This window comes from Crocuta crocuta, unplaced genomic scaffold (assembly GCF_008692635.1).
Source record: "Crocuta crocuta isolate KB4526 unplaced genomic scaffold, BGI_CrCroc_1.0 scaffold64, whole genome shotgun sequence".
NCBI classification, from domain to species: Eukaryota; Metazoa; Chordata; class Mammalia; order Carnivora; family Hyaenidae; genus Crocuta; species Crocuta crocuta.
The window spans coordinates 14,181,585-14,193,779 of NW_027530640.1; the positions used below are offsets into that span (position 1 = coordinate 14,181,585).

The following is a 12,195-nucleotide window of genomic DNA, read 5'->3' on the forward strand; positions in this document are numbered from 1 at the left end:
AGACTCTTTTCTCATCATCTGTCTATTTACATTAAAGATACAGACACATCACTGTACACAAAAGGCTACGACAGCAAGCAGCAGAGTCAGAAGAGAAGGAACCCACGCCCAGCTCGGTTCTACCGCCGCTCTGCCAACGGGAGGTGCTGCCTCTCTTCTTTGCTGTGAAAATCCTCTTCTTGGTGGGAAGGGGGACTGTGTTCCTTGAGGTTGCTCGCCCCCCAGATTTTGAAATCAGCCCTTCCTGGGGGTGGCCCAAAAGGAAGCAAAGTGTTTTATTATTATTTTTCTTTAAAACACCGTTATAGCATCTGGTTTCATTGTTCTATAAAAACATAATGACTGGATCCAGAGGCCACAGCCTCAGACTCATTGGCAAAATGATATTTGGTCTCGCATGTGCCGCCCCAGCCTTCTCTACCCGCGGAATTTCTGGAAAGGATCTGGGTAGAGAGAACACGGGACACGTAGTGGCAGGGGAGTCTGTGACTCGGTGGGAACTGAAGGACGGTGTTCTGAGCGGAACACCCCCAAGAGTCAGTGATGAAGCAGGAGGGAGGAATGCACTGGGCAGTGGCTCCTACGTCCATCTGCGGCTCCGGGGAGGCAGAGCGAGAGATGAGGCCTGGACTCCCTGGCTCTGAGGGGGCTCCCCAAGCGTATACAACTGGGGTTGCCAGGGTCTTCTCCGCCTTCCCCAAGGTGCTGGGGCAAACTGGGGTGGAGGGTGGAGGAGGAGAAGTTTGAAAGTCAGGGTTCCAAGGGTCTTCTTCCGAGGTCCGCTGGTCACTCAGTAAATGATTCCTCCCGGGCAACCAAAGAGAAGGGAAGAGCAGGGAGAGAGGGGGAAGGAGGAGGACCTGGGAAGGCATTTAAGCAGCTGCAACTTTCGGATGTGTCCACATCTGTGTTCCGTCTTCTGAAAAAGAACCAACCCCCCCCCCCGCCCCGCAGCCACACCACGCCCCTGCCACTGTCTGACACAAAGTTCCAGGACCCTGAAAAAAAACAAAAAAACAAAACCCAAAGTGCTCCTTCATCCTTTTGGGGAAGAGAGGGTGGGCGATGGTGGTCTCCCATTTCTTCAGAAGCGGAGGATGGGGAGTGGGCAGACCAGCAAGATAGGCCTCAGGACACTAAAACCTCTGGCCTTGCCATGGTCGTCTCAGGTGTCAGAAGGGAACCAAGTTCCAGGGGTAGCAGCACGGGGGCTTCGACCCACAGTGTCAGAAGGACTTGTCGAGTCTGCTGGCCTTGGCGTCCCCGGCAGCCGCCTTGCAGATGACGCTGTTCGTGTGCTTGCAGCGGCATCCAGGGCGGCGCAGGCGGTCGTAGCCACGCTGGGCCAGCTTCACGCAGCCGGTGGCGGGCAGGTAGCAGAGCAGGCACGGCAGCACCAGGGACAGGGCGCCCATGAAGGACCAGCGGGCGCAGCAGTTTGAGCGGGAGCAGGAGCAGGGGTGGTCGGCGCAGGAGCCCTCGTCGTCCTCGTTGGTGCAGTGGTAGAAGACGCCTTGCACCAGGCACATGCAGGTGCCGTAGTTGACCAGGGTCTGGGCCGAGCACAGGCACTCCTGGTTGCAGACCCAGCAGGAGGGCAGTGTCCGGGGTGAAGCACACTCCTTGCACTTACACTTCCCACAGGCCTCGCACAGCAAGAAGTGCTTGTCCAGCTCCGTTGGGATTGCGGGGCCCTTAAGGTCCAGTGGCTTGCAGTGGACGGCCTTGGGCTGGATGCGCACAGCCCTCGGGGAGGCCTGGTCGGCCACGGGTGGCGGTGCCATGTGGTCCAAGAGACGCTGGTCAGAGGACGTGCTGCTGCTGCTGCTCACGGAGCTGGGGCGCCCGCTGAAGGAGATCCAGTGGTGGGTGACGTCCTGGTCACAGCGGGCAGGCGTTGGGGCCAGCTCGGGGGCCCCACCCCGGGTCCGCTTGGTGCCCATGGGGGGCACCAGGCCGGGGTTGTCTATGTAGTCGTTCTCTACGTGGCTGGTCTTCATCTGGTCGATGGGGAGGATGGTGAGTGGGTGTTGGAGGCGGCCGTGGGGCATACGGCTGTCAAGTAGGGGCTGGACCATGACTGAGCTGGGAGTCAAGGGGGCGCTCTGTGGGATCGGGGGCTCCATGGGGCTGGAGGTCCTGGACTGTGCTGAGGAACAGGCTTCTAGGGGCCCTGGGTGGAAGGTGGGGAAAAGGAAGAGAGAGTGGATTCCAGGCATCAGTACTTTGCNGAGTCCAAATGAAACAGGAATGGATTCCCTCAGTGGATTCTCGAGCATCCAGGCTTGGATGATTAATAATAACAATTAATAGTAAGTGGTAAAAATAACACTTAGTCATCACTTAATGGGAGCCAGGCACTCTCCGAAGCACCATATATATTAGGTCACTGACTCTTCACAGTCCTGGACTCTTCACCCTAAAATGGGACCACTATTATTATATATCCCTTTTCCAGGCACAGAAAACTAATGTTCAAAGTAACCTGTCCAAAGGCACACAAAACTATCAACAGAACTCAGCAGGAGTTCAAACCTAGCCCATCCGCATTCTTGGAACTGCTGTGAAATAGGCTCTGTTTTTTAGACAGTTCAGTGGTTATAAACACAGGCTCTGCAGTCAGATCCAAGTTTGAATTCTCACGCCTGCCTAGCAGTGATGCTAGAAATAAGGTTCTGTAATCTCTATGCCCTTAATTTTGTCACCTGTGAAATGGGTTCTTGTGAGGAGTAAATAAGAAAATGCATATCCAGCGCCTGGCATCTTGCCTGGCAGTAATCTCTCGCCACCCCAGAGAGCAACAGTGCAGATTTCCTGAACACCAAAAGGACTGTGTGCCAAGAACTGTGCTGAAGATGTAATGACCAAGACAGCCCCTGTGTGCTCCCATGGAGTGTATCAGCTGGATAAACAAAAGCCTTTATTCCACATAGTCAAAGGAAGGGCTGTATGCGATGCCTGCACATCCAAGATATTAGCTTATTACCAGCACTTCGAAGAGCAGCAACCTCCAGTGGCTAATAACCCCCGGCTAGGTGCACTTCTGACAACTTGGATGGGAAATCCTCTCGAGGGGCACTCACATCACCCATTTCCAAGTGCTGAGCCGAACATTCAGCCTAAATGCTATTTACTAGAATAGCTAAGCCAACTCTGGATCAGTTTCTAATTTCACCGAGAGAGTGCAATTTTAAGTTGGAATCTCGCCAGAGATTCAACTGCAGTGCCTGACACGGAACCCCAGGAAGTCACTTAAATCAAAGAGCGGAAACGGCTTGGTTCAAATTTAGAAAGTGCACATTGTTTTCTATTAGAAGTGCCATTTCCTCGCCTGCTGACCTTTACATTCGGAATTCGGCTGGAGATCAATTTAAAGAAATAGCAGCAGAAGGCCAAGACCTCTGCCCAAAGGGACCTGGTTTGGAATCCAAGAGAATTAGACTCTGGGAAGAGTCCACCAGGGGGTGGGGGTGTTAAGACAGAACAAGGTGCGGGTAGAAGGGAAAGATAATGGTCTTTAAAAAAAGGGACAGACCTCTGGATTAATGTGTTCTAGGATACAGTTTAGTAAATGCTTGTTCATGATGCTAATAATGAATGATGTTCTGTTTAGGAGAGCCGACCCTGCTCTTCTGCTGTTAGTTCATCTGGCCTCAAAGGGGATGCCTAAGAAGGTGGTGGATAGGTTTCCATCTCCAGTTAACCCCCTGCCCTTCTAGACTGGGTACACGGGATGTGCACATCCCAATAATTCAATCACCAATCACGGGAGAATGACACCTTGCCCTGAGTGACTCATCCATGTGTATCAATGTTTACAGACAGTGAGGAAGAATGGGGGGTGGGGATGGGGAAAAGCATTCAGGGCAACTCAATATTCTAGTTCCCTACTTAGAAACAATATTTGATCAGAAATGATTAAATTGTTGACAGAGGGCTTCCACAGATGCTTTCTAACCTGTCTAAAAGAGCGAGCTAGGTCTAGATGCAAAGTTCATGAAGGAGACAAAAACTGAACTTCCCCACAGGGTTCTTGTCTGTATACCCTTTATACTGCAAATGCAGAAAAGTATCAAATCTTTTCTATAAGGTTCAATGTTCAGTCAATGGATATTTCCCAGTTGCAAAGGGCATGTACTATTATTGCCTTTGCTCCCGTGGCCCTACCTACTTGAAAGATGCTGGGATTTCTGTGCAGTTTTTCTCATGTTGGAGAAAGTCTGCCTAATGGCAACACCTGCCTCCTATCAACACATTCCCTTCAGATGAAAGGAGAGTGAGCAACTTCTTCAAATAGGAGACTTCCCTGTGGCAGAGTTAGCCTTAAGTGTCTGGCAGGTCTGCCACCAAGAATGATCATTTCCCAAGGGTGCAAGGGGTGTGAGGATGTCAAATAAACATCTCTGGAAGAGTTCCTCCAAAATCAGGCCAACCACGCAGCAGGGCTTCAGGGAATGCTACCTTAGTCCACTTATTCTTTGCAGGGGTTCGGAAGCCTTGCTTCTAGAAAATGGGTTTAGGGTTGACAGAAGCCGATTAGAAGCCCTGGGTCCACACCATGGGGACTTTGCCTGGAGGAAAAGCTGTGACTTGGCATAAGAATGGAAAATGTTGACAGTGGCACAGGAGAAGACCCTGGTGCCAGCCGAGGACACCCCTAAGACAAAGACAGCCTGATTTCCCTTACTCCACAAGCTCAGGTCATGAAGACCCAGGGTCCTGCCAGCCAAACTGTCAGTGGCATTGTGAAGGCTGTGTTGCTCCATGTAGTTGGGCTTTTTGTCTCTTAGGACTAGGACCGGGACTTGCCATGCTGTTGGAAAAAGTAAGAGGAAAGAAGATTATCCACTCCTCTGTCCCCAGTTCTATTCCTGGGGTTTTTGAAAACAGCCACATTTTTTAGGGATAAAGCAAAAGGCATGGGCAATGCTTAGGGATTTTGGTAGGCCCTGGAATCACAAGGTAGATTAATGGAAGAATCCCACCAGGATGCCAGGGTGGGCACAGCGCCTGCAGGCAATGGGGATGTTGGCATTCACAGACTCCCATCACCCTCCAGAGGTAGCTGTCAACATCTGGGCCTGCATTTATTTGGGGCCAGACACGGGGGTGGGCACTCGGTCCACGATGACTCAGCTCTCTCGGGACATGCTGCATCCAAGATGGCTCCAGCAGGCATATTCCAAAATGCATCTTCCCTGTCACAACCCTGATGTCAAATTCGTTCTGGCCACCAGCTCAGCAAAAAAAAAAACACAAAAACAAACCAGTGGCTGGCTCTGGGTTGCACTGCTCAAAAACTTCCCCAAGCCTCATTGCCTCACCTCCCCATTATCGGGGACTTGCACAGGAGGGGTGAATTCATTTGGCTGACAAAGAAAAATGGCTACTTCCCCAGCAGCCTGTTTGATAACCCCTCCGCATAGCTAAATNAAAAGAAAAGAAAAGAAAAGAAAGAAAAAAAAACCCCACCCTTCAGTTGGTTTAGAAGATCAATCTCTACTCACTGGGACACACCCATCCTCCAGTCTAAGCAATGCTGACGGAACTTAAGTGCAGTTTAATATGTACTCTCTGCTTCCCCTGCAAGGAAGGAAGAGATTTATAATATAAATAGGAGAGAGGAGGCTTTGCCTCATTTAGGCTCTTTGGAAGACTGATGGCCAATTTGGAAGACTGTGGACAGAGAAACAAAGCCAGCACTCCACTTAGCCAGAGAAGCACCTCTATCAAGTTTTAGGTGGCATTATTATGGATTAGCATGAGGAAACTTTTACCTCCACTCACAACTTCGCATGATAAATAATAATAATTGTGGAAGGAGCAGATATTTAGGACCCATATCTTCGTGTCAGGCTCTCTGTGCTAAGCCCTCAGTGCTTTTCTCATGTAATCCTCACACCATCACCTTGGAGGAGAACACCCATTTTGCAAGGAAGAAATGAAGAATAATGCTGGTAGGTGATGAAGGCAAGATTTGAACCCACCCAGGAAGAGGCTCCAGAGCCTGCGGAGTCAGCCCCACAGCCCTGACAGTCAAGGCTGGGTATTCACGTAAAGGCAGGAAAGCACCAATCACTTTCACAGCCATGAATTCTACTAGTCTCCCGCCCCCCCCTCCGTCTGCCACTAGCCCTCTGGGAGCCTCATCAGGCCATCCACGGGCTCTTAACCAAACCAGCAGGGAAATGAAGCCAGACAGGGGTTACATCAGACCGGCCCCCGGTTCAGGGAATTCTCACTGTTCCAAGTGGAGGCTGGGGGTTTGAAATCTGTCATTACAGGAAGGCTCAGAGCTCAAGTTACCTTCGCTTCCACTTCAGTTTTCTTTGCCATCTCTCCTGTCTGTCATCTCGCACACCGCTACTTTACTAAGTGCGTTCATTTTTATTTTTTGTCTAGTCGGATGTGTCTCACCACAAAACAGTCCTCCAAAAGGGAAACCCTGGAGCGGGAGGGAATCCCTTCTCCTTCCTCATACACAGCTGACCTTAAATGAAGGGTCTCTAAGGCACATTCTCAGAAGGGGCTTTCTGGTCCAGGTCTGTGAGGAAGGGAAGGAAGAAGAGGAAGCCAGAAGAGTCCTAGAGACCTGGATGAGCAGGATATGGAAGAGCCCAGAGCACAAGGTCCTGTCTCTGCCACTTGGTGGTCTGTAGCGTTTGTACCTGTGGGAGGGGCTGAGCATCAGGATGTAGACCTTGCAAAGCAGGCTGGCTGAAAAGAGTCAAGGGGCATGTTAAATGCCCACGCCACCCATCCACCCTTCCCCTTGACTTACCCTGGGAAGAGGAGTCGGGAAATACTTGGAAAATCTGACAGTTGTGCTTTGAAAACTATAGGTCAGCAAATGACAGATTGGCAAGAGGCTCTGAATGAATGGGCCATTTCTGCACCAAGTCCTCCCAGCGAAGGCTATTTAACCCTTTATCAGTTCAGAAGAAAAGATCTCTAGACTGCAGGGCCTGCCCATCACTACCACTTGGTTCTTTGTGACAACATCCCAGTTTAGTTAATTAAACTTCACCCAAATAATGACTATTGCCTCAAAAACACTTTAAAAGGTGTGTCTGTGTGTGTNAAGCCTGCCCTTCACTACCACTTGGTTCTTTGTGACAACATCCCAGTTTAGTTAATTAAACTTCACCCAAATAATGACTTATTGCCTCAAAAACACTTTAAAAGGTGTGTCTGTGTGTGTGCTCTGCGGGGGTTGTGAGGAAAGCCAGGGACCTGCCTTCCCTATACTCCACTGAGGAAGACAGTCTCTGCATCTCTGCTGAGAACCGCCCTTGTGGGAAAACAAAGCATTTACGCAGTTGGATTTGTCCGACAATCTTGCTGCTCCCCATCCCTCTCCGGCACTAGCTCACCTCTGGCCATAAACCGTTAGAGATCACAAAAGAAAACAGCTGCTTTTCATCCCTTTGTCCCAGCACCAGCCAGCAGTTCCCAACCCTCTTCTCCTCATCCGCAGTCAGTCAGCTGAGCACCAAAGGCCCAGCACAGGAATGAGCAGGAGAGTCCTGCCGTACTCGGCTCTGGGCTGTCCTAGCTGGCTAGGTGGCTTCACATGTTGGTTTCATTGTATTAGCCCCATAATCGTTGTCTGCTCAGATTCCCTTAAAGAGCCAATAGAAAGCAAGAGCGAGAAAAGAATGGGGCTACATGAAGCCTGTTAGCCATCGGCAGTTTGGGAACTCCTGGTCCACATGGAAGTTAGGAGGGGACCAGAAACCTAGACCCCAAGGGAGGGCCCCCTTTCACGGACACTGAGATTGTTTATCTCACCACCCTCCACCATAGATTTCTAATTTAGACTCTAAAAATAGGCTCTAGCTTACTCCTGGGATGGGGCAGGAGATGACTACCCCCTTCTCCCATCCAGAAAAAGAAAGACTACCGGACAAGGGAAACCACTCTTCTGCAAATGGCCACCTGCCCCAGAAGGGCCCCTTCCCTCCTCCACTAGATCCCGCACATCTGTGCTCCTCCCCCAGTGCCCTTGCTTCCTCCACGGACTGTCCTTGGAAAGAACAATCATGATCGCAGCTGAATGGTGGAGCCTCTTCAACCCAGACACATGTCCCGGATACATCCCCAGCCTTGTCAGCTGTCCGGATCTGCAGGGTGGGCCCAGACCCCTGAGAGCCAAGAATACCCCACCTCTTACATCATGCGACACCCCACACCTCCTGTGTAGGATGTGGCTCCCTTACAACCAGGTCCTCGTCCTAAGTGCCCAGTAGTGATAAGGAGCACAGCCCAGCCCCCTGGGGAAGTTTCTTCTCCCCCACTCTGCAGATGGAGAGACTAAGGCCCAAGCACAGCAGGTTTCCTGGCCACTCATCTGCTCCGACCTGGCCACTAGCTGAGTCTGGAAGGACTCCTACACTTTTTTATATGTTGTTCTTCATCACCTCTTCCTCTGGCTCTTTTGGAAGAGCAAAAATAGACTCCATTGGGGGCCCTGCTTTCCATTCTATCAGGGAGATCCAGGTTGGCCATGAGATGGAAGCTTTCCACTCTTCCCCTCCCCCTGCCTTAAGAACACGTTCTTGTCTACATCCCCATTTCAGCATTTCCAACTATATCCCTAAATTCAGAGGTTTGTGTAAGAATCTTCCACTCAGTTTTCCTCACAAAGGTACTTCTAAATCATGAGGGCTGAGATGACAGGCACCCTGGATTCAGAACCAAATTAAATGCCTTAACTCTCTAATAAGAGTACAACTTCTCTGATGAAAGAAAGGGGGCTCCTTTCCAAGTCTCCTTGATACACAGGAGTCCTACCCAGAAGGATGTCCTGAGGAAAGACAAATGCTTGAGGGGGCCCCACAATAGGGAGTAGATGTCACACCAAGGGCCTTAGCATCAGAATTGGAAGAGAAGTCCCGGGGGGCGCCTGGGTGGCTTAGTGNCCTAGAAATAAATAAAACATTAAAAAAAAAAATTAAAAAAAAAAAAAGAATTGGAAGAGAAGTCCCTATGTGTTCCCCTAAAGTATTAAACTGCAGAGCAAAACATCTCAGGGGCCACTTCTGGAGGTGTTAATGGGTGTTTTTTCCTCCCTTTATGTTTAAATCACTCACTTTTAAATTTTGCTTTGAAAGGCTGCCTTCATTTGTTATTCAAGTCAGCCAAACCTCTGGGCAGAGGCTAGGTCAGGTTTACCAGAGTGGGGGATGGGGGATGGGTAGATAAATAATATCAACTGCACAGAGGGTACAATTCCAAAGAGCCCCATCTCTCCATCTATTCTGGAAGGATTAAAACAAAAAGGACATCTGTGAGCTCCAAATGATCACTGGCCCCCAGTTTCTGTCCCGCTTTAGCTAGGGATCATTCTGTCTCTGTTCTGTCTCCTCCCACCAAGCCCAACCAAAGCTTTAAGGAAGTGTTGCCATTTCAGAATGATGGTAATCTGGAAAAGGTCCTGGGAATGAGGAGGATTTCCACTTCACAAAAAGGGGTAGGACTCCTGGGTTCAGAATCTAAAAAAGAAAAAATAACTAAGAGATGCCTTATGAAAGTCTTCCTCACCTTAACTGACAAGCATTTGTCCATCAAGGAGATTTCAGAAATCTGCCATCAAAATGCCCCCTACCAGGTACTGGGCAAATGCATCTCAGTTGGTCAGTGTGTGTGTGCATTGCTCACATTAATGGGTTTGCCTGAAGCTGCTGGCAAGGGAGGTTGCTCCTAAGGGCTGGCAAAGAGAGGAAACTCAGTTGCACACCAGACAGGTCTACGTCTTTCCCACCCTTCTGCTGAAACTGAGAGCCCTCCCTTTCCTAGTCCACCCCACACCCACATACTTCAGTAAAGACTGAAAATTCCAGATGTTTATGATCCTTTCCTGTGAAGATCCAGAGAGCTCTAAACATTGTGAAATCACCAGTGCAACACTGGGTAGGGCCTCAAGCCAGACTGAGCTTATTACGAGATTGATAAGTCCGTATTTCCTAAATGCACTAGGCCTTCACCTTCCAGCTTTGCATCCCCCAGAGGCTCATCAGAAAGACTGGAGCGCCTTGGTCAGCTCCCGCTCCTCTCCAAACTGGAGAGAATCACGCCACTGATTTGGAGGCATTCGGAAAGTGGGGGTTCCCACTGGATGTGGGCACCCCACTGAACCTACACTTTTCCTTTCACCACTCACCATGTTTGGGGGGGGGGAAGAGTCCTTGAAATCTCAGTGTGCCACAGCGCAGCCTCCTGCCCTCACCCAGCCTTGGCAATATGGATGCCCATCCATAGCTGCTAAATGAGGCAGCCATCAGCTCTCCTCTCTGCTCACCATCCGGCCCCTCCAGTCCAGTTTGCTTCAACGACCATTGCTCAGCCCTCAAGCCCATCGCTCAGCCCTCAAGCCATGCAACCATTTTCGCCTCTCTTGCCTTCTTTGCCCGCAACCCCCAGCCCCAATCAAAGAGAATTGAGAAATCGTCTTCTTGCACAAGAGTAGCTACTGTCTAAATGCTTTTTGATCGTCTGCATGGAGGGGGAACTGGGCACAGCTCAGGCCCCAGTGATGAAGCCAAGCTCCAGCAACCCTGACTGCCCAAACCCGCCTTTGCCCGCCCCCCCCCTTCTTTGCCCCTGTGGCCTTAGAGATTCAGAATTTTCAGAACGTACCGTCTCTATCTTTCTCTCTTCTCGGTGATGTCAAGCCTGGTACCACCAAGAAGGAAGGAGGGAAAGCGGGAGCCTTATCTCTCCTACGCACGCAACCTCTTCCTCCAGCTCCCACACGCCCGGCGTTATGTAAACGCACCTTCAGCCCCCACCACAGCCCCAGCGCGGCCCAGCCCCGGGGCCTGGCACAGCTCGGTGCCCCGAGAAGGGAGGCACGAGGAGGCCGAGGAGCCTCTGGCCCTGCAGAGGCCGAGGAAGGGAAAGGCAACTGCAAGGCAGTTGCACAGCATAAAATGCAGCAGGAGAGCAAAGGTCAGACGGCGAGGAACCGCCTCGCCAAAGAGAGGGATCAGAAATGCCCAGTCCCGGGCCAACCCCGTGCTGACCATCGAGGGGGAGGCAGAAGGTAGAAGACCCAGTCTGTCACGGCTCCGAAGGGAAAAGGGAGACCTACGTCGAGCATAGGCCGCTGCAGCGGGCTGGGGAGATCTGGGCAGAGCTGGCACCGTGGGCACGGAGCCCGGGGTGGGCCAGCCGCCCAGGGCAAGAGCGCCCGCCCGACCCAAGAGGTGGCTCCTGACCGAGCCCAGAGCCTCCCGTTCCAGCGCTCGAGGCGGGTGGTGGCATGAGGGGGAAAGAAACCAGGCCAGAGGCAAACTCTCGGGACACGCACGGGGCTTCCTGAGTCGCAGAGTGGAGAAGCCGGGCTTGGCATTATCCCGGGGTCGGAAACTCCGGTGCCAGGCTGTGAACACCCCCGGCGCCTTGCCGGTCCAGCCGAGGGCGTCAGGGAGCTGCGGAACACCGCAGTGCTCAAGGAGGCGCAGGGAGAGGAAAGGAACACTGAGGCGCGCCTAGAAATAGCGCACCATTTGCCCCAGCCGGAGGGGGAGTCGCGTCGCGGCTCAGAGGGGGGCAGTTTCGGATTCCGAAACGGGCCAGGGACTTACTTTGAGGAGCCGCAGAGCCATAGGCATTGCTCCACGCCTGTGTAAATCTCCGAACCAGGGCGGGTCAGACGCTGCTGTCCTCGCAGACGTCGGCGGGAGAAACCGATAGGGCTCCTTGCGCTCCGCAGCGCCAGCTCCGCGCTGTCAGCTCCTCTCGCTGCCTCCGCGGCGGTGTTGCAACCACTGCCTGGGAAAATGGCTTTTTTATGAATGGGAGGGAAGGGAGCTCCAGTGCGCACGCGCCCCGTTCGCGATTCTATGAATGGGTGGGCACAAGAGACCCCGCGCGCGCATGCGCCGCGCTCCTTTTTTTATGAATGGGGGGCCGGAAAAGGACTTAACCCCTGATTGCTGGGGCTGACTCTAGCTCCTCCTGAGGCCGTCGTTCTTTTACAAAAAGGGGTGGAGGTTGTTGTTGCCTTTTTTTTTTTTTTAAATGAATGGAGGGCGGCGGCGACTGCTGCAGCTGCCCCAGCTGCGCGGGCTGTACCCCCTCCCAGCCTGCGAGAGGAGGTAAAGGCCACCTTCACGCCACTGCGGGCCTAGGCAGGAACCGTCAGTGTCGTTGGGGGGTGGGGGCACTGCGGCCTCTGAGTCCAGGGCGGAG

The 12,195-nt window shown here is 52.1% G+C and overlaps 1 protein-coding gene across 1 annotated transcript; it reads right to left on the minus strand.

Annotated features, from left to right (window-relative positions):
• Positions 1 to 251: 251 nt before the first annotated feature.
• On the minus strand, positions 252 to 11,750 carry SPRY4 (sprouty RTK signaling antagonist 4). Its single transcript, XM_077768845.1, has 2 exons — positions 11,589 to 11,750; positions 252 to 2,173 (listed from the first exon to the last, which is right to left on the minus strand). The coding sequence occupies exon 2, from the start codon at positions 2,124 to 2,126 to the stop codon at positions 1,227 to 1,229; it is 900 nt and encodes a 299-aa protein (XP_077624971.1). The 5' UTR covers positions 2,127 to 2,173; positions 11,589 to 11,750; the 3' UTR covers positions 252 to 1,226.
• Between the last annotated feature and the right edge of the window lie 445 nt (positions 11,751 to 12,195).

What these genes read in the sequence shown, in the direction of transcription:
- SPRY4 (XM_077768845.1), bottom strand. Translation starts at nt 2,126, where the DNA reads ATGGAGCCCCCGATCCCACAGAGCGCCCCCTTGACTCCCAGCTCAGTC.